The 18,696-nt window shown below is 38.6% G+C and overlaps 1 protein-coding gene across 14 annotated transcripts in view; it reads left to right on the top strand.

The window, feature by feature from the left end:
* UBR2 (ubiquitin protein ligase E3 component n-recognin 2) overlaps nucleotides 1–18,696 on the top strand; it is a 133,521-nt gene that overhangs the window by 68,342 nt on the left and 46,483 nt on the right. For 13 of the 14 annotated variants that reach the window (XR_013960306.1, XM_080663178.1, XM_080663177.1 and 10 more), the window contains exons 12-21: nucleotides 1,467–1,630; nucleotides 1,708–1,807; nucleotides 7,607–7,735; nucleotides 8,846–9,029; nucleotides 12,321–12,382; nucleotides 13,027–13,137; nucleotides 13,799–13,864; nucleotides 14,825–14,947; nucleotides 15,085–15,148; nucleotides 16,116–16,240. Coding sequence is in view for 13 of the 14 variants with exons in the window: in XM_080663178.1 (XP_080519304.1) it covers nucleotides 1,467–1,630; nucleotides 1,708–1,807; nucleotides 7,607–7,735; nucleotides 8,846–9,029; nucleotides 12,321–12,382; nucleotides 13,027–13,137; nucleotides 13,799–13,864; nucleotides 14,825–14,947; nucleotides 15,085–15,148; nucleotides 16,116–16,240 (1,128 nt within the window). In the remaining variant the exon portion in view is untranslated. The remainder of the gene's footprint in view (nucleotides 1–1,466; nucleotides 1,631–1,707; nucleotides 1,808–7,606; nucleotides 7,736–8,845; nucleotides 9,030–12,320; nucleotides 12,383–13,026; nucleotides 13,138–13,798; nucleotides 13,865–14,824; nucleotides 14,948–15,084; nucleotides 15,149–16,115; nucleotides 16,241–18,696) is intronic. The other variant, XM_080663182.1, reaches the window with a different exon arrangement.

The raw sequence follows: 18,696 nt of genomic DNA, 5'->3' as shown, positions 1-18,696 counted from the left end.
GCCTAAACGGGCAGTTGGACATCCCTCTCACAATCCAGGACTGCTGGCTCCCAACTGCTTGCCTGCCTGCCTTCCTGATTGCCCCTAACCGCTTCTGCCTGCCAGTCTGATCACCCCCTAACCACTCCCCTGCCAGCCTGATTGATGCCTAACTGCTCCCCTGCCAGCCTGATTACCCCTAACTGCTCCCCTGCCAGCCTGTTTTCCCCTAACTGCCCTCCCCTGCAGGCCTGGTCACCCCTAACTACCCTCCCCTGCAGGCCTGGTCCCCCCCAACTGCTCTCCCCTGCAGGCCTGGGTCCCTCCCAACTGCCTTTCCCTGCAGGCCTGGTCGCCCCCAACCTCCCTCCTCTGCCGGCTTGCTCACCCCTAACTGCCCTCCCCTACAGGCTTGATCGCCCCCAACTGCCCTCCCTTGCAGGCCTGGACCTTCCCAACTGCCCTCCCTTGCTGGCCATCTTGTGGTGGCCATCTTGTGTCCACCTGGGGGCAGGATCTTTGACCACATGGGGCAGCCATCTTGTGTGTTGGAGTGATGGTCAATCTGCATATTACTCTTTTATTAGATAGGATAGAGGCCTGGTGCACGGGTGGGGGCCAGCTGGTTTGCCCTGAAGGGTGTCCCGGATCAGGGTGGGGGTTCCCTTGGGGTGTGGGGCGGCCTGGGCAAGGGGCCTGTGGTGGTTTGCAGGCCGGTCACGCCCCCTGCCAACCCAAGCGGAGGCCCTGGTATCTGGGGTTTATTTATCTTCTACAATTGAAACTTTGTAGCCTGGAGTGGAGCCAAGCCTTCTGCTTGCTCTGTGGCGACAGCCATTTCTGTTGGGATTTATGTATCTTCTATAATTGAAACTTTGTAGCCTTGAGTGGAGGCCTAGGCCGGCAAGGCAGGTAGAAAGCTTGGCTTCCTCCATTGCCAGGGAAACCCAAGCCTCCCTCCTGCTCTCTGTAGCCGTAGCCATCTTGGTTGGGTTTATTTGCATATTCTCTCTGATTGGCTGGTGGGCGTGGCTTATGGGTGTAGCAGAGTGATGGTTAATTTGCATAATACTCTTTTATTAGATAGGATAGATACTAAGTTCTACAGAATCTGTGATAATAAACCTTTGGATTCTAGAGTAATTATACCATACCATTATAGGTGTCTAAATATCCCAGTTAAGGAAAATTTGCAGCCCAGTTCAGGCCCCCACCCTGAATTTGAATTGTCTTTGAATAATGAGCCTTGGATGTGTCTCCTAACATTCTGGCGTCTTTCTCCATGATGTAATTGTTGCTTCATACAAGTGGCAAATGGAGTAGTAATTGTTATTTAGAAATACACAGTGATGTATTATTTATTTTATTATACTCTAGTTATGTTGGAAAGCTTTAAACTGAAAACTCTAACCAAAGTTGGTGACGTTTTCTTAGATTCCTAGTAAATACGTTTTGGTTACCATGTGGCCTGTTACACTTTGTTCTAGGCTCGGATGCTCATCACAGAAGAAAACCTGCTGACCATTATCATTAAGACTTTCATGGATCATTTGAGACATCGAGATGCCCAGGGTAGATTTCAGTTTGAACGATATACTGCTTTACAAGCCTTCAAATTTAGAAGAGTTCAGAGCCTTATTTTAGACCTCAAGTAAGTTTTTGTTTATCAAACCAGTTGCAACTTGTAAAATGTCAGCGTTTATCTATATATTCATTGATCTTTTTTAGGTATGTGTTGATTAGTAAACCAACTGAGTGGTCAGATGATCTCAGGCAGAAGTTCCTAGAAGGATTTGATGCCTTTTTGGAATTACTCAAATGTATGCAGGTATGTATAAACTGATACATTTTTAAAAGGAAACACTCTCCTTTTTTCTTTCTTCCTTTTTTTTGTTTTTTTTTTTGTTTGTTTGTTTGTTGTTGTTGTTCATTGAAGTGAACACCTTTCTGTCTATGGTTTTATTTCCTTTTGGGCACATCTCCAAAAGAATGGTTTATATGGCTACAATTTGGACTAACAAGCGCCTCTTTAATTGGCAACTCTTGGAAAGGTGTAGAATGAATGAAATCCTAGCAAAGGTTCTGGTATCTACTGTTCTTTTTCCTTTTTTTTTTTCAATACTTACCCCAGGACAGGTTTATTTTGTTTGTTTGTTTGTTTTGAGAGAAAGAGAAACACCGATAACATTGATGGGAGAGAGAAACATCAATCAGTTGCCTCCCCTACACGCCCCTACCAGGGATCGAACCCACAACCTAGGTATGTGTGCTGACTGGGAATCAAACCCGCAACTTCCTGGTGCATGGGATGACGCTCCAACCAACTGGGCCATCCAACCAGGGCTCTCATGTTCTTTTGTATTAGGTTTTTCTTTTGGTCACCATTAACATTCTTTCTTTGGAGGTTGCAAGTTTTTTTTTGTTTTGTTTTGTGTGTTTTTTTTTAAATATATTTTATTGAATTTTTACAGAGAAGAAGGGAGAGGGATAGAAAGTTAGAAACACTGATGAGAGAGAAACATCGATCAGCTGCCTCCTGCACACTCCCTACTGGGTATGTGCCTGCAACCAAGGTACATGCCCTTGACCGGAATTGAACCTGGGACCTTTCAGTCCGCAGGCTGACGCTCTATCCACTGAGCCAAACCGGTTAGGGCTCCCTGTTTTTTAAAAAAATATATATATTTTATTGATTTTTTACAGAGAGGAAGGGAGAGGGATAGAAAGTTAGAAACACTGATGAGAGAGAAACATCGATCAGCTGCCTCCTGCACACTCCCTACTGGGTATGTGCCTGCAACCAAGGTACATGCCCTTGACTGGAATCGAACCTGGGACCCTTGAGTCCACAGGCCGACGCTCTAGCCACTGAGCCAAACCAGTTAGGGCAAGTTTTTTTAATATGGAAGTATTGTCAGTTATTTAAGAAACTATAATGTTTGGATTTTTTTAATGTTTCCATACTTCTTTTTCCTTTAAATATTTATATAATATAGTATAGAACTCTTCCCCCTCTGTTTAATTATCTCATTTGGAAACACCTCATATACAAAGTAGAATCTAGAAACAAACAAACTGGCATATATAACTAGTTTTAACTTTGAGAAGATGGATGACATCTCAATAAATCTAAGCAGTGTTATCATGATTCTTTTAGTAACTATCTGGCTTTTCTTAAGAAAGGAATACACAGAGATGACCTACTATTTTTAGAAAATACTCGAGTTCCGTGTTGGGTAGTGATTTCTGGGTGTTTAATTTTTTTTTTAATTTTTTTTTATTGTTCACACTGTTACAGATATCCTCCATTTTCCCTATTTGTCCACCTCCTCCCAATCCCTGACCCTTCTCCTCCCCTGGCCTTCATCACACTGTTGTCTGTGATCATAGGCTATACATATATATTATTTGGCTAATCCCATCATGTTTTAAAAATATATATTTTTATTAATTTCAGAGAGGAAGGGAGAGGGAGAGAGAGATAGAAACATCAATGGTGAGAGAAAATCACTGATCAGCTGCCTCTTACACGCCCCACAACGGTAATGGAGCCCCCAACTGGGAGAGGTGCCCTGACCGGGAATCAAACTGTGACCTCCTGGTTCATAGGTCGACACTCAACCACTGAGCCACACCTGCCAGGCATCTTCGCTTTCTTTTATCCAGTCCCTCCCACCACCCTCCCCTCTGACATCCCTCAGTCTGTTTCAGTGCTCCATGCCTCTGGTTCTGTTTTGTTCATAAGTTTATTTTTCTCATTAGAGTCCAGATATAAGTGAGATCATATGGTATTTGTCTTTCTCTGACTAACTTATTTCACTTAGCATAATAATCTCCAGATCCATCCATGCTGTTGCAAAGGGTAAGAATTGTTTCTTTCTGACAGCCACATAGTATTCCATTGTGTAAATGTACCATAACTTTGTTTTAAAATATTTTTGTTTTGTTTGTTTTTAATCCTTACCTAAATACATGCTTAGGGAGATGGAGGGAGGGAGAGAGGGAGAGAAATAGAGAAGGAAAGAGAGAAACATCAATCAGCTACCTCCTGCATGCTCCCTACTAGGGTTTGAGCCTGCAACCTGGGCATGTGTCATGACTGAGAATTGAACCAGCAATCTTTCAGTGCATGGTATGACGCCCAGTTAACCAACCGAGCTACATTGGCCAGGGCAACTATAGCTTTTTTTATCCACTCATTTACTAGTACTGATGGGGAGTTGGGCTGTTTCCAGATCTTAGCTATTGTAAATAATGCTACTATAAGCATAGGGATGCATATATTCTTTGTGATTGGTGTTTTGAGATTCTTAGAATATAGTCACAGAGGTGGGATCACTGGGTCAAAAGGCAGTTCCATTTTTAATTTTTTGAGGAACCTGCATTTTGTTTTTCACAGTGGCTGCACCAGTCTGCATTCCCACCAACAGTGCACTAGGGTTTTCTTTCTCTACATCCTCACTAGCACTTGTTGTTTGTTGGTTTATTGATGGTAGCCATTCTGACAGGTGTGAGGTGATATATCATTGTGGTTTTAATTTGCATCTCTCTGATGATTAGTGATGTTGAGCATTTTTTTATGTCTCTCGGTCAACCTGTATGTCCTCTTTGGAGAAGCGTCTATTCAGGTGTTTTGCGTATTTTTTAATTGGGTTGTTTGTCTTTCTGGTGTTGAGTTGTGTAAGTTATTTATATATTTCAGAAATTAACGCCTTATCAGATATATCATTGGCAGATATTTTCTTCCATACAGTGGGTTCTCTTTTCATTTTGATGTTTTGCTGTGATGAAGCTTTTTAGTTTGATATAGTCCCATTTGTTTACTTTTCCTTTATTTCCCTTTTCCTAGGAGATATGTTGACAAAAACATGGTTTAAGGGATGTCTGAGACTTTACTGTCTGTTTTCTTCTCGGATTTTTATGGTTTTGCAACTTACATTTAAGTCTTTTTTCCATTTTTTAAAAAATATATTTTATTGATTTTTTACAGAGAGGAAGGGAGAGGGCTAGAGAGCTAGAAACATCAATGGGAGAGAAACATTGATCAGCTGCCTCCTGCACACCTCCTACTGGGGATGTGCCTGCAACCAAGGTACATGCCCTTGACCGGAATCCAACCTGGGACCTTTCAGTCCTCAGGCCGATGCTCTATCCACTGAGCCAAACCGGTTAGGGCTCTTTTTTCCATTTTGAGTTTATTCTTGTGTATGATGTAAGTTGGTGGTCTAGTTTCTTTCTTTCTTCTTTCTTTCTTTCTTTCTTTCTTTCTTTCTTTCTTTCTTTCTTCCTTTTTTTTTTTTTTTTTTTTTTTGCATGTATCTGTCCAATATTTCCAACACCAGTTATTAAAGATACTGTCTTGTCCTAGCCACTTTGGCTCAGTGGATAAAGCGTCAACCTGCAGACTAAAGGGTTCCAGATTTGATTCTGGTCAAAGGCACATGCCTTGGTTGTGGGCTCAATCCCCAGTGTGGGGCGTGCAGAAGGCGGCTGATCAATGATTCTCTCTCATCATTGATGTTTCTCTCTCTCCCTTTCCCTTCCTCTCTGAAATCAATAAAAAATATTTTTTTAAAAAAATTTTAATAAAAATAAAGATACTGTCTTGACTCCATTGTATGCTCTTGCCTCCTTTGTCAAATATTAATTGGCCATAAAGGCATGGGTTGATTTCTGGTCTCTGTTCTGTTCCATTGATCTATAATGCCTGTTCTTGTGCCAGTACCAGGCTATTTTGATTATAGTGACTTTGTACTAGAGTTTGATATCTGGTATTGTGTTCCCTCCAACTTTGTTCTTTTTTCTCAAGATTGCTGAGGCTACTCAGGGTCTTTTTGGGTTCCATATAAATTTTTGGAATATTTGTTATAAATCTGTGAAATATGCCATTGGTACTTTCATGGGAATTGCACAGAATGTATACATTGCTTAGGGTAGTATGGACACTTGAATGATGTTAATTCTTCCAATCCATGAACACAGTATATGCTTGCACTTGTTTGAGTCTTCCTCTGTTTCTTTTTTCAATATTCTATCATTTTATGAGTACAGGTCTTTTATCTTTTTTGTTAAATATATTTCTAGGTACTTTATTTTCTTGTTACAGTAAGTGGGATTGTTTTCTTAGTTTCTCTTTCTGATCTTTATTGGTGTATAAAAATGCCCCACTGGTTTCCTAATATTAATGATACATTCTGCTGCTTTACTGAATTCATTTATTAGATCTAATAGCTTTTTGGTGGAGTCTTTAGGGTTTTCTACATACAATATCATATCATCTCCGTATAGTTTTACTTCCTCCTTTCCAATTTGAATGCCTTTTATTTCTTCTTGTCTGGTTGCTGTGGCAAGGACTTGGTGTCCAGTACTATGTTGAATAAGAGTAGTGAAAGTGGACATGCTTGTATTGTTCCTTATTTTAAGGGAAACACTTTTAGATTTTGCCCATTGAGTATGATGTTGGCTGTAGGTTTTTCATAAATAGCCTTTATTATGTTGATGCATGATCCCTCTATTCCCACTTTGCTTGCTGAGAGTTTTTATCGTAAATGGGTGTTGGATTTTATCAAATGCTTTTTCTGCATCTGTGATATGATTATGTGATTTTTATCTTACATTTTGTTTATATGATATATCACATTTATTGATTTGCTAATGTTTTGTTGAGGATTTTAGCATCTGTGTTGATCAGAGATACTGGCGTATAATTTTTTTTCTTTGTAGTGTCTTTATCTGTTGTTGTTTTTTAATTAGAATAATGCTGTCCTCATAAAAAGAGCTTGAAAGTCTTCCTCTTGAATTTTTTGGAATAATTTGAGGAGGATAAGTGTTAGATTTTCTTGGAATATTTTGTAAAATTTGCCTGTGAAGCCATCCGGTCCAAAACTTTTTGCTGGGAGTTTTTTTAATTACTGCTTCAATATCATTAGTTGTTATAGGTCTATTCTGGTTTTATATTCTCCCTATTCAGTTTTGGAAGATTTAATGTTCCTAAAAATTTGTCTATTTTGCCCAGGTTGTTCAATTTATGGCATATAGTTATTTATAGTATTTTCTTACAGTCTCTATGTCATTTATTTCTGCTCTGATCTTTGTAATTTTCTTCCTTCTACTTACTCTGGGCTTTTCCTGTTCTTTATCTAGTTCTTTTAGGTATAGTGTTAGATTGTTTATTTAAAACTTTTCTCTGCTGTTTAAATTTATAATAATACTTATATGTTTTGTGATGTTTGGGGTATCTATAGAAATAATACCTATTTTGGTCATTTTGAATAAAATACATTTATAAGTTCAGTAACATTTTATCAGACTTCTTCTAATAATTTTTCTATAGATAACAGACCTAAAACAGAATTTGAAGGATTGTTGCAGTATTCTTTTTATTGTTTAAAACATATGGAAGATTGCCTCTAAAATAATTTGCTATATACTTTACTGGGATTTTTAATTTATATTTTAGAGAATGTTAAATAAACATATAATTTAAGAAGTTGAACTTTTTCATACTACTTGAAAATTCTTATGTTTTTGTAATCAGTATGTATTTCCTCTACATTATTTTTTAAGTTTTCATGTAAGAGAACAAATATAATTTTAATTCATTTAAAATCTTTTCACTTTCTTTAAGGGAATGGATCCAGTTACACGTCAAGTAGGACAGCATATTGAGATGGAACCAGAATGGGAAGCAGCCTTCACATTGCAGATGAAATTAACACATGTTATTTCAATGATGCAGGACTGGTGTGCTTTAGACGTGAGTTTCTTCTAGGGGTAGGAGATAGGAGAAAGATGGAGGAGAAGGGGAATAAACAGATTTTTAAGTAAATTTTGAGGAGCTTTGGGGAGGATAGTGGTAATACTTAGCTCATAAAACAGCATATTTTCCTCTTCCACCTATTCAGTAAAAGTTAAAATTCTAAAGTCTTTTTAAAAAGCTTGGAAAATATATAGAGGAGGAATAATCCATACTCTCTTTCTCTTATGTTTCTGTCTTTATTTCTTCCATTATCCCATCTAGATTTTGAGCATATAGAAAGAATAATTTCTAAATTTATCCAAAAATAAAGTTTTACTATTGGTATATTTGTCCTATCTTAAAATTATTTTGTTCTTGTTTTGATTATAAAGTCTAGATGAGAGCTTGTTTAAGTTGGGAGGTCAGAGAAGGCTTCCATTAGATCTGAGCTGTGTGTCAGAGTTAACTGATCAAACAGTAAAGAATATTCCTGACTGAGGGACAGTTGAATCATGCTCTGTTATGAGGAGTATAATTGTTAGGGGAGCTGTGAGAAGTCTCTGGTTGGAGCGTAGAGGTTAAAGGTAGAGAAGTGGACAAATTTTTAAGTAAATTTTGCAGGGCCTTGGAGGCCATGGAAGGAAGTTTGGATTTTATTCTAATTGAAGTGGGAACCCATTAGAGACTACCAAGGAGAAAGGTGACATAGTCCAATTTATGCATTTTTAAAAATTGCTTTATATGGAGGAGAGCAAGAGTAGGGAATTTATAATAGAGTGAATTTATAATAGAGTTGGCTTTCCTTTGAGTTATTGGAGATAATCAGTGGCCAGGTTTGAGAGAAATTTAGAAGATGAAATTGATAGCTTGGTGATAGATGGGACAATGAGGAATGAGGGAAAGGAGCGTACTGGAATAACTTCTAGATTTCCACAGCTATACAGAGATGTCATTCACTGAGACAAGGCACTGGAAGAGGGACCAGGTTGGGAAGGGATGATTGGGCTTGATTTTGCCTGTATTAATATTTGAGGTACTTACTCATTGTTGAATTTGATGTGCTTATCCAATTTTATAAAAATGTAACTTTGGAGTAACTTACAAAATACCTTTTTTTTTTTTTTTAAGGAAAAAGTGTTAATTGAAGCTTACAAGAAATGCCTTGCTGTATTGATGCACTGTCATGGTGGTTTTACTGATGGTGAACAGCCAGTCACATTAAGCATTTGTGGACATTCAGTGGAAACTATCAGATACTGTGTTTCTCAAGAAAAAGTTAGCATTCACCTCCCAGTTTCTCGCTTACTTGCAGGTAAAGCATTTTTCCCCATGAAAACCCTGAAAATATATTTTAAATTGTTTTTTTTGGGGGGAGGGGTTAATGTTTGTTGAATATCTACCTCACATTAGTCTGAGAGTTTTATGTATGTCAACTTACTTAATCATCACATCAGTCTATGAGGTAGATATTATAATTAAGTTTGCTTAAGTCAGTGGTCGGCAAACTCATTAGTCAACAGAGCCAAATATCAACAGTACAACGATTGAAATTTCTTTTGAGAACCAAATTTTTTAAACTTAAACTTCTTCTAACACCACTTCTTCAAAATAGACTCTCCCAGGCCGTGGTATTTTGTGGAAGAGCCACACTCAAGGGGCCAAAGAGCCGCATGTGGCTCGAGAGCCGCAGTTTGCCGACCACTGGCTTAAGTGATTGCTGACAAATTGAAACCACCATAGATTTTATCTCATAAGCTGTTTCTTAATCATTTATTGATAATCTTTTTAAGCAGCAGGTCAAGAGTGAGCCCCAAGTTGGGGTGATGGTTTTTTTCACTGTAAATAGTTGATTTACAAGCCATTTATTCTTGGTAGAATATTTGAAGCTGCCACCTTGCAGCAGCCAAAAACTTTGAAATGTGCTTGTCCATCTCTGCAGATTCATTTCATTATACTTCCTTTCATATTTCTCGATTCAGGAATGCTTGTCCTACTCACGTAATATTTATTGTTTTCTTTAGTTCCAGATTAGAAAAGAGAAGATCTGAAGCTAGCTATTTTTACTCATTGCAGAATTTGTGATTTATCTTAAGTGTATAGTAATAATATGATGTGAAAGTGGTTGTGTGTGTAAGAGATTGTGGTGAATTGGTATTCTTTCTTCCTTCCTTCCTTCTTTTCTTTAATTATATCAGAAAGGAAAGGAAAGGAGAGAGAGAGATCAAAACATCAATGATGAGAGAATCAATTATTGAATCAATTTCTTTAATAGATTTAGGCTGGTTTTGGTTATCCATTTCCGCTTGTGTGAGTTTGGTATTTTTTCTTTTTTAATATATTTTATTGATTTTAGAGAGGAAGGAAGAGGGAGAGAGAGATAGAAACATCAATGATGAGAGAGAATCATTGATCAGCTGCCTCCTGCACGTCCCTTACTGGGAATCGAGCCCGCAACCCAGGCATGTGCTCTTGGCTGGAATCGAACCTGGGACCCTTCAGTCCGCAGGCCAACGCTCTATCCACTGAGCCAAACCAGCTAGGGCGGTAGTTTTTCTTTTTCAAGAAATTGGTCCTTTTCATCTGAGGTATCAAACTTGTGGGCATAGAGTTGTTCACATTACTCCTTTTTTATCCTTTCAATGTCCATGGGATCAATAGTAATAATCCCTCTTTCATTTCTGAAGGCTTTTGGGTTGTTATTGCAATCATGGTGATATAAGATAAATTAAGCACCTGAATATCAGTAGTACAGCAAATAAGTACCTAGACCAGGGGTGGGCAAACTTTTTGACTCGAGGGCCACAATGGGTTCTTAAACTGGACCGGAGGGCCGGAACAAAAGCATGGATGGAGTGTTTGTGTGAACTAATATAAATTCAAAGTAAAGGAGCAGAGGGGAGAGCAAGAGAACCCTCTGCTCTTTCGGCTCCGCGGGCCGGATAGAACAGCCAAACGGGCCGGATCCGGCCCGCGGGCCGTAGTTTGCCCACGGCTGACCTAGACTGAAGTTGAGAATGTAAGAAGAAATTTCTTAATTCCTGTAACTTATTCAGGCCCGGTTTTGTTTTTTGAAAGTGCTTTGAGCATACTGAACTTGATTCTCAATATGGGCAAGTATCACCATAGTGTTGTGAAAAAGTATTCAACTGGAATGCAGGAAAGTGAGTCCTGGCTCAGACTCAGCTGCTGATTTTTTCTGCCTTTAAAAATCTGGTTATATGGGTGGTAACTGATACTGATAATTATCCACAGAGAAAATAGTCAATACTCTGAAATGTACCATTTTCTGCCTACCTCATTATGCTCCCTCAGCTCTCTCAGTGAACTTTTATTTTTATCCTTATCTGAGGATTTTTTTTTCATTGATTTCTTAAAAAAGTGGAAGAAAGGGAAGAACAGGGGAGAGAAAGAAAACATTGATGTGAGAGAGACACATTGATTGGTTACCTCCTGCACACGCCCCTACCAGTGCTGGGGAACCTGCAACGGAGGTATGTGCCTTGACAGGGAATTAAAGCCCTGACCCTCTAACCACTGAGCCAAACTGGCCAGGGGTCTCGTTGAACATTTTTGAGCATTCTGTCTCACTCTGTTTGACAAGCCTTAGCCTGAATGCTTATAATCTAATTGGAGAGCTAAGTAAGCATAACCAAAACAGTTCAAGAATAACTTGGAGTGTGTGCTAATGGAGCTTGAGTGGCAAATGCTGAGAGTACTGTATATGTTATTAGAATGGGATTCATAATGCAAGTCTTCTTGGATGAGGAAAGCCTCAAACCAGGCTTGACCAAGTGGCCAATATTTTTAATAATAAAAGCGTAATATGCTAATTAGACCAGATGTCCTTCCTTCCAGACAAAGCCACAGTGCGCGGGGGCTGAGGCAGAGGCGGCGACAGTGGCAGTGGCAGGCGGGGGCCGAGGCAGAGGTGGCCACGGTGGTGGCGGGGGCCAAGGCCCTTGCACAGATTTCGTGCTTTGGGCTTCTAGTTTATTGATAAAATTGTAAAAAAGCATTCTCTGTTTATACAACATAAACAGGACAATTAATTCTTATTAGTTAACAGAATTATCCAAGGTTGAGCTATGAACGAGCCCTTTTTAGGAACTAAAGAGCTTTGATCCTAAACTGGAAGTTCTGGAGAACTTCATTCTGAGGTTAGTATCAATACGGTGAATCCCAGGGCCGGTTTCTCTGTTCAGTTTCCAGAAGGATCTCTCACTACAGTACTTTAAATGGGAAGAAACTCCATTACCAAGTGAAATATGACCGTTAAAGTTGGCAAACATATATAAATTACTTTGATAGTTATATGGCTGCTCTTGCTATGTTTCTATGCCTAACATTTACTTAGAAAATGTTATCAGTGTATGTTGGTACATGTAATTAAGACTAGTTCCAAGTGTGCCTTTGATACAGAGGTTCATGAGAATAAAGCTTTATTTATTAATGTAATTCATTCTGTATCATAATTTGTAGCATGATAGGTTCTCAAAGAGAAAAGAAGTTAGATATAAAGGTAAGTGAATATTTAGGTGTTTTTTTTTTTTCTCCTAAAGAGTTTCACTTATAAAAATACATTTTTGTTTGTTCTTCCATGTAGGTTTGCATGTGTTATTAAGCAAAAGTGAAGTGGCGTATAAATTTCCAGAGCTCCTACCTCTAGTAAGTAGTACTAACTTTAAGAGTAAATGCCTATTTATTATGCTTCATGTATTTGAAATCATTTTGAAACAAAGTTTATTAGTCAAGGTTCTCCAGAGAAACAGAATCAATAAAGAGAGAAAAAGAAGAGTGTGCGTGTGCATGCACTCACGTGTTTATGTATGGAGAGAGGAAGAGACAGAGAATGATTTATTGTAAGGAATTGGCTCATGCAGTTATGAGGTCTAGCAAGTCTGAAATATGGTTGCAGGGCAGTTTGACAGGCCAGGCCAGATTCCCAACTTTGATATTGCAGTCTGAGGCCCAAAGGCAATCTGGAAGCAGAAATTCTTCATGTTTGGGGGGACCTCAGTCTTAAGACCTTCAGCTAATTGGATGAGGCCCACCCCCTGATATGAAGAATAATCTGCTTTATTCAAAGACTACTGATTTAAATATTAATCACATCTACAAAATAGCTTCAGAGCAACATCTAGACTGGTCTTAAAAAAACTGGGTACCATGGCCTAGCCAAGTTGACATAAAATTAACCACACAAACATACTTTGAAAGAATTTTAACTTTGTTTTATTTAATACTTCCATCTCTATCAAACAGTATTCTTCAGAGTTGAGACCTTTGTGTTTTTGTTTTTGTATATACAGAGTGAACTTAGCCCACCCATGTTGATAGAACACCCTCTTAGATGTCTTGTTTTATGTGCCCAAGTACATGCAGGAATGTGGAGACGAAATGGGTTCTCTCTGGTAAACCAGGTAAGTGTCTTTTAATTCTATGGAGATTTTTCAATTCATTCCTTGGCTTCTGTGAAGGATATAATTTTCAATGTACTTAATCATTGAAAGTTGTACCTATATTAAAATTATTTGAGAAGATAAATATGTTAAACCAAAAAAGTTTTTAAAACTTTTATCTGTACTTTGTCAAGAAACAATATTAAAGATAGGAATGCACTTTTCTTGATTCGTTACTTGCAATCATTTTTAGGACAAAATTGGATATTTAAAATATTTTTAAATTCAGATTTTATCTACTTAAATTAAATTAGGTTTAAAGATAAAATTTCTGTTAGTATAACTCCAAAATTGAGGTTTTAATTTTTAAACCTCACCAAGGCTTTATATAGGTTGCCCTCCCCCCCCCCCAACCCATTTTTCTTAGCTATGAACCTTATAGAAATAACTTTGTTAAGAAATTCAGAAAGTTGGATCCAAAATGTGAACCATGGAGTGACCACTGTAATCTGGAAATTTTTAATTCATTAATCTTTATTAAGAGTATTATTGCAGAAACCACACTGTGTGTGTGCGCACGCACACTTGCCCAAAACCCATTTGCTCTTTCGGAATGTGGGGAGAGGAGGGAGCTGCACAAATGAAAACCTATTTACCCAATATAATCAATTTTGTTTTTTAGATTTATTACTACCATAATGTGAAATGCAGACGTGAAATGTTTGACAAGGATATAATAATGCTTCAGGTAATGAATTAAAAGCATTACACTTAAAGGTATGGGGAGTGTTTTTCTTCTTGTTAATTCCATAGACCCCAAATACTTAAAAGCACTCCCAGATCTATAACTCTAGCCTAGCCCCATCTACTAAACTCCAAACTTTTATGACTAATAGGCTATAGAACATTTCCATCTAGATTTTTGGACACATTTCAGATTTAACATTAACATATTCAAAATATAACTCTTCCTCCATACCTTCTTCATCTCTTGGATTTTCTACCTTGGTGAAATGTTCAACTATCATATAGTTGTTAAAGTAAGAAACCTAGAAGCTATCCTTTCTTCATTTTCCTCTGGCTAAAATCCCAACCCCTTAAATTGATTTCCAAGAACTGTGATACTTAACTATGTTGTTAAAACTAGAGGCCCAGCGCGCAATTGAAATCGTGCGAGGAGGCACCCTGGGGGGGGCTGGGACCCACGCCGGCTCAGGCAGGCCCCCCTGCCTCTGTCTCCATCTCCACTCCGGGCCTCACCTGCATGCGCAACCTCCTCCTGTCCAGTCATGACCCGTTATGGAGTCCCGGCCTAATTTGCATTTTACCTCTTAATTTATATAGATATAGATTCCCTGAGTTTGCCATGAGGGGACCCTGAAATAAAACTTTAGAATTGAATCCAGAGGGATACAATTAACTCAAAGCATTAAGAAAAAAGAGAACATAAAATCCACATTATTCTGATGTGTGGATTTAGGGGGTTGTTTTGTTTTGTTTTACTAGCTTAGATTCCTGTCCACACTTAAAGATACCACAAGTAGGGAATGGGGTTAAATGGGTTTCCATCTTTTATTGGGATTGGTGAACAAGTAAGCAGCTTTCTCTTGTGCAAACCAAAATATTTTTCACTAATTGTTTAATAGTGCTTTTGACCTTTCTCTTTTCCTTCATCTAAAAAAAAAAAAAAAAAAAAAAAAAAAAAAAGACAGGTGTCTCCATGATGGATCCAAATCATTTCCTGATGATAATGCTCAGTCGCTTTGAACTTTATCAGATTTTCAGTACTCCAGACTATGGAAAAAGACTTAGTTCTGAAATTACCCATAAGGTAAGATATGTTTCATGGGACCACAACATATCATTAAAGAAACAGCTTTCATTTTTTTTGTTATGTTAATCATTGAAATAATACAGTATCTTTATTCTTATCTCTGAACTTTATTTCCCCCCCCACACTTGTTATAGGATGTAGTTCAGCAGAACAATACTCTAATAGAAGAAATGCTATACCTCATTATAATGCTGGTTGGTAAGTTTGAATTGTTTTGAGACATTTATAAATTATATTGGTATTGTGGTAGCATATAGTTAAGAATTTCTCAACCATGTTTCTTTTATTTGAGTGATTACTCAGTTTTAGGGGAAGGAGATTTTTTTCCCCTCTGATTACTGTAATGGTGAAAGTAACAGCACCGTTGCTTCGGAAAAAGAGTACAACTGCTGAAGCAGAATAAAGTGAAAGACTCTTAATGTTTTGGGGGTGGGGGAGCAGGAGAATTTAGCAGGAATAGGATATTTAGGAGCTATTTACTGTTACTTTATATCTTAGCTATGTTTCCCTCCATGGTTTGTGGTGTAAAAATGTCATATTGACTTCAGACATAACAATTCCACCTTAACAGAGAGACCTATAGCTAATCGATGTAGATACCTTATTGCCTACATTTTCAGTCCTGTTGCCTCCATCTTTGCTATTCTTTTATTCTTTACCTTCTTCTACCTCCCCTGCTATTTCAGACTCTATACAGTCTATATCGCAGAGACTCCTGGCAACTGTCAAGAGGTGATACCAGTGAAGGAGATATTAGAAGGTGATAGCTCATTTGCCACTAGATAGGACACAGAGGAAGGCTCTCCTTCCCTGCCACCATGTGGCAGACGGCATGAAAGCAGTTCCCTAGACTATTGGTACAACTATTGCTGCACCAAGTCTTTACTATATCTAATCCCGTCCTACCTTCTGATCCTATTTTTTCACAATTGCAACCAGAGTTCTCTCCACTGTCTAAAATCTGCACTCACCACTTGTTCCTGAGACTCAGAAGTACAGTTGGGAGCTCCTCTCCCCTAGCTCGTTGCCAGGCCAGTCGTTGCTTTTCCATTGTACAGAAAGAAAAATATATTGTGTTGAGTGAATTATAAGTATATATAACATAAGTGTTGTATTTATATTAAATGTGTGTGTGTGTGTGAGTATACTTTCTCATTGTTAACAGGAGAGAGATTTAGTCCTGGAGTTGGACAGGTAAACGCTACAGATGAAATTAAGCGAGAGATTATCCATCAGTTGAGCATCAAACCTATGGCTCATAGTGAATTGATAAAGTCTTTACCTGAAGATGTAAGTACCTACATTTAAAAAAAAAAAATTATAACAGTCTTTTCCTACCTATCAGTCTTAGTATTTATAGATTTAATTGCATATGCCATTTCCACATTTCAAGGACATGTATCACTCTAGTCACTCTTACTAGAAATAATCAGAAAAAGAGAATACTAGGGACTGGGAGTGGAAAGCCGCTTAGGAATAGAATATTTTACAGTGAAGCTTTGAAAGAGGTAAGTAGCTGAATAAAAGTAAATCTAGTCCTTGGAAATGAATTTTTGTATATCCATTATACAAAAATGATAGCCATTAGTGGGAGGTTATTATAGGATCTTTAGTGCAAAGTTGACATGGATAGAGTATTTTGAAGAAGGGAGTGAGAAAAACCTATTCAGCTGTGTTAAGTAAACTAACATTTTCTGGAACCTTTTCCTTCTGAAGATTCCTTAGTGAACCATTTCTCTTTTTTAGTGAATGTAAAAATATAATTCACATGGGCTTTCATAGGTTAATTAAATTATTTTCCTTCCCAGGATTATAAATACTAAGCCACCTATTTTTCAGCCAAGGGCTTTTTAGAAACTCCAAACTTACAGTTGGGAGTGGACTTTATTTTCATTGAGTCTTTTCAAAATGTTTTCCCAAATTTTAAATATAGATAGAAACTTTGAACTCTAGTTTCATTCTTCTAGGATTTAAACCTGTACTGTTGCATAGTAATACTTCTTTTAAACTTTGCATTATGAAAATTTCTGAAGATCTATAGAAATAGAAAACATGAAGAACCCATCACTGGCTTCAACAGATGGCCAGTCTTGTTTTATCTATACCCCAACCACTAGTCCCTACACCCCACTGGATTATTTTGTAGAGAATTACTGTTTCATCTATTAATAGAACTGCACATACCTAAACCAGTGGTTTTTAACCAGGGATGATTTTGACCCCAAGGGGACCTTTGGTACTCAGGGCAGGGTGTGTGTTGCTACAGGCATCCAGTGAGCATAGGCCAGGTATACTGCTTAACATCCTATCTAATAAAAGAGTAATATACAAATTGATCGTCACTCCAACACATAAGATGGCTGCCCCCATGTGGACACAAGATGGCCGCCACAAGAAGGCCAGCAGGGGAGGGCAGTTGGGAGGGACCAGGCCGGCAGGGGAGGGCAGTTAGGGGCAATCAGGTTGGCAGTCAGAAGTGGTTAGGAGCAATCAGGAAGGCAGGCAAGTGAGCAGTTGGGAGCCAGCAGTTCTGGATTGTGAGAGGGATCCCTCAAGGGGTCCCAGATTAGAGAGGGTGCAGGCTGGGCTGAGGGACACCCCCCCCCCCATGCACGAATTTCGTGCACCGGGCCTCTAGTTGTACAATATACAGGATATGCGCACATGCACATGTGCACGCTCACACACATTTACAAATCCTAGTAACATTTCCAAATACACACACACACACACACACACACACACACACACACACACACACACACACACCATAACAAAGAATTAGCTGGTCCAAAGGTCAGAGTACCAATGTTGAGAAACTGATCTAAAAGAGAGGGGCTTTTAGGAAAATCTGTCTATATGTCATTAACACACCTGAAAGAAAACAACAATAATTATAACTTTATAGTATCCCTAAATATCGAGGTAAGATAAAATGTTATTGTTCTTTAGCCCTGGCCAGTGATGTTCAGTTGGTTGAACATTGCTCACGCACTGAAAGGTTGCCGGTTCTATTCCTGGTCGGGGCACGTACATACCTGGGTTGCTGGCTTGATCCCTGGTAGGGGGCATGCAGCGATTGATGTTATGTTTTTCTCTCTCCCTTCTTCTCTCTAAAAATCAATAAAAAATTTTTTTGATCTTAAAAAGAAAATTAGTTGTACTTCTTAATGCAAGAAATGAATCCTGAGTTACTAGATAAAGAAGCAATTAGTTTCAGTTAGACTTTAGAATTAGGAGTAATAAAATTTAAAACAGCATTTTAAAAGTGAATATGGCCGAAACCGGTTTGGCTCAGTGGATAGAGCGTCGGCCTGCGGACTGAAGGTCCCGGGTTCGATTCCGGTCAAGGGCATGTACCTTGGTTGCGGGCACATCCTCAGTGGGAGGTGTGCAGGAGGCAGCTGATCGATGTTTCTCTCTCATCGATGTTTCTAGCTCTCTATCCCTCTCCCTTCCTCTCTGTAAAATATCAATAAAATGTATTTAAAAAAAAAAAAAAAGTGAGGAGAAACCAAGATGGCGGCATAGGTAAACACCTAAACTGCTGCCTCGCACAACAATTTCAAAACTACAACTAAAAGACAGAACGGACACCATCCAGAACCACAGGAAAGCAGGCTGAGTGAAAATTCTACAACTAGAAGGAAGGAGAAAAGCTCACAGAGAATTGGAGGTACGGCAAAGGGGCTTTGTGCGCGCAGAGAGGAAGGGCGGCTGAGAGTCTGGCTGACTTCCTCTGGCGG

Source organism: Plecotus auritus, assembly GCF_963455305.1.
Source record: "Plecotus auritus genome assembly, chromosome: 4".
Classification (NCBI taxonomy): Eukaryota; Metazoa; Chordata; class Mammalia; order Chiroptera; family Vespertilionidae; genus Plecotus; species Plecotus auritus.
This window is presented reverse-complemented; position numbering and strand designations above follow the sequence as displayed.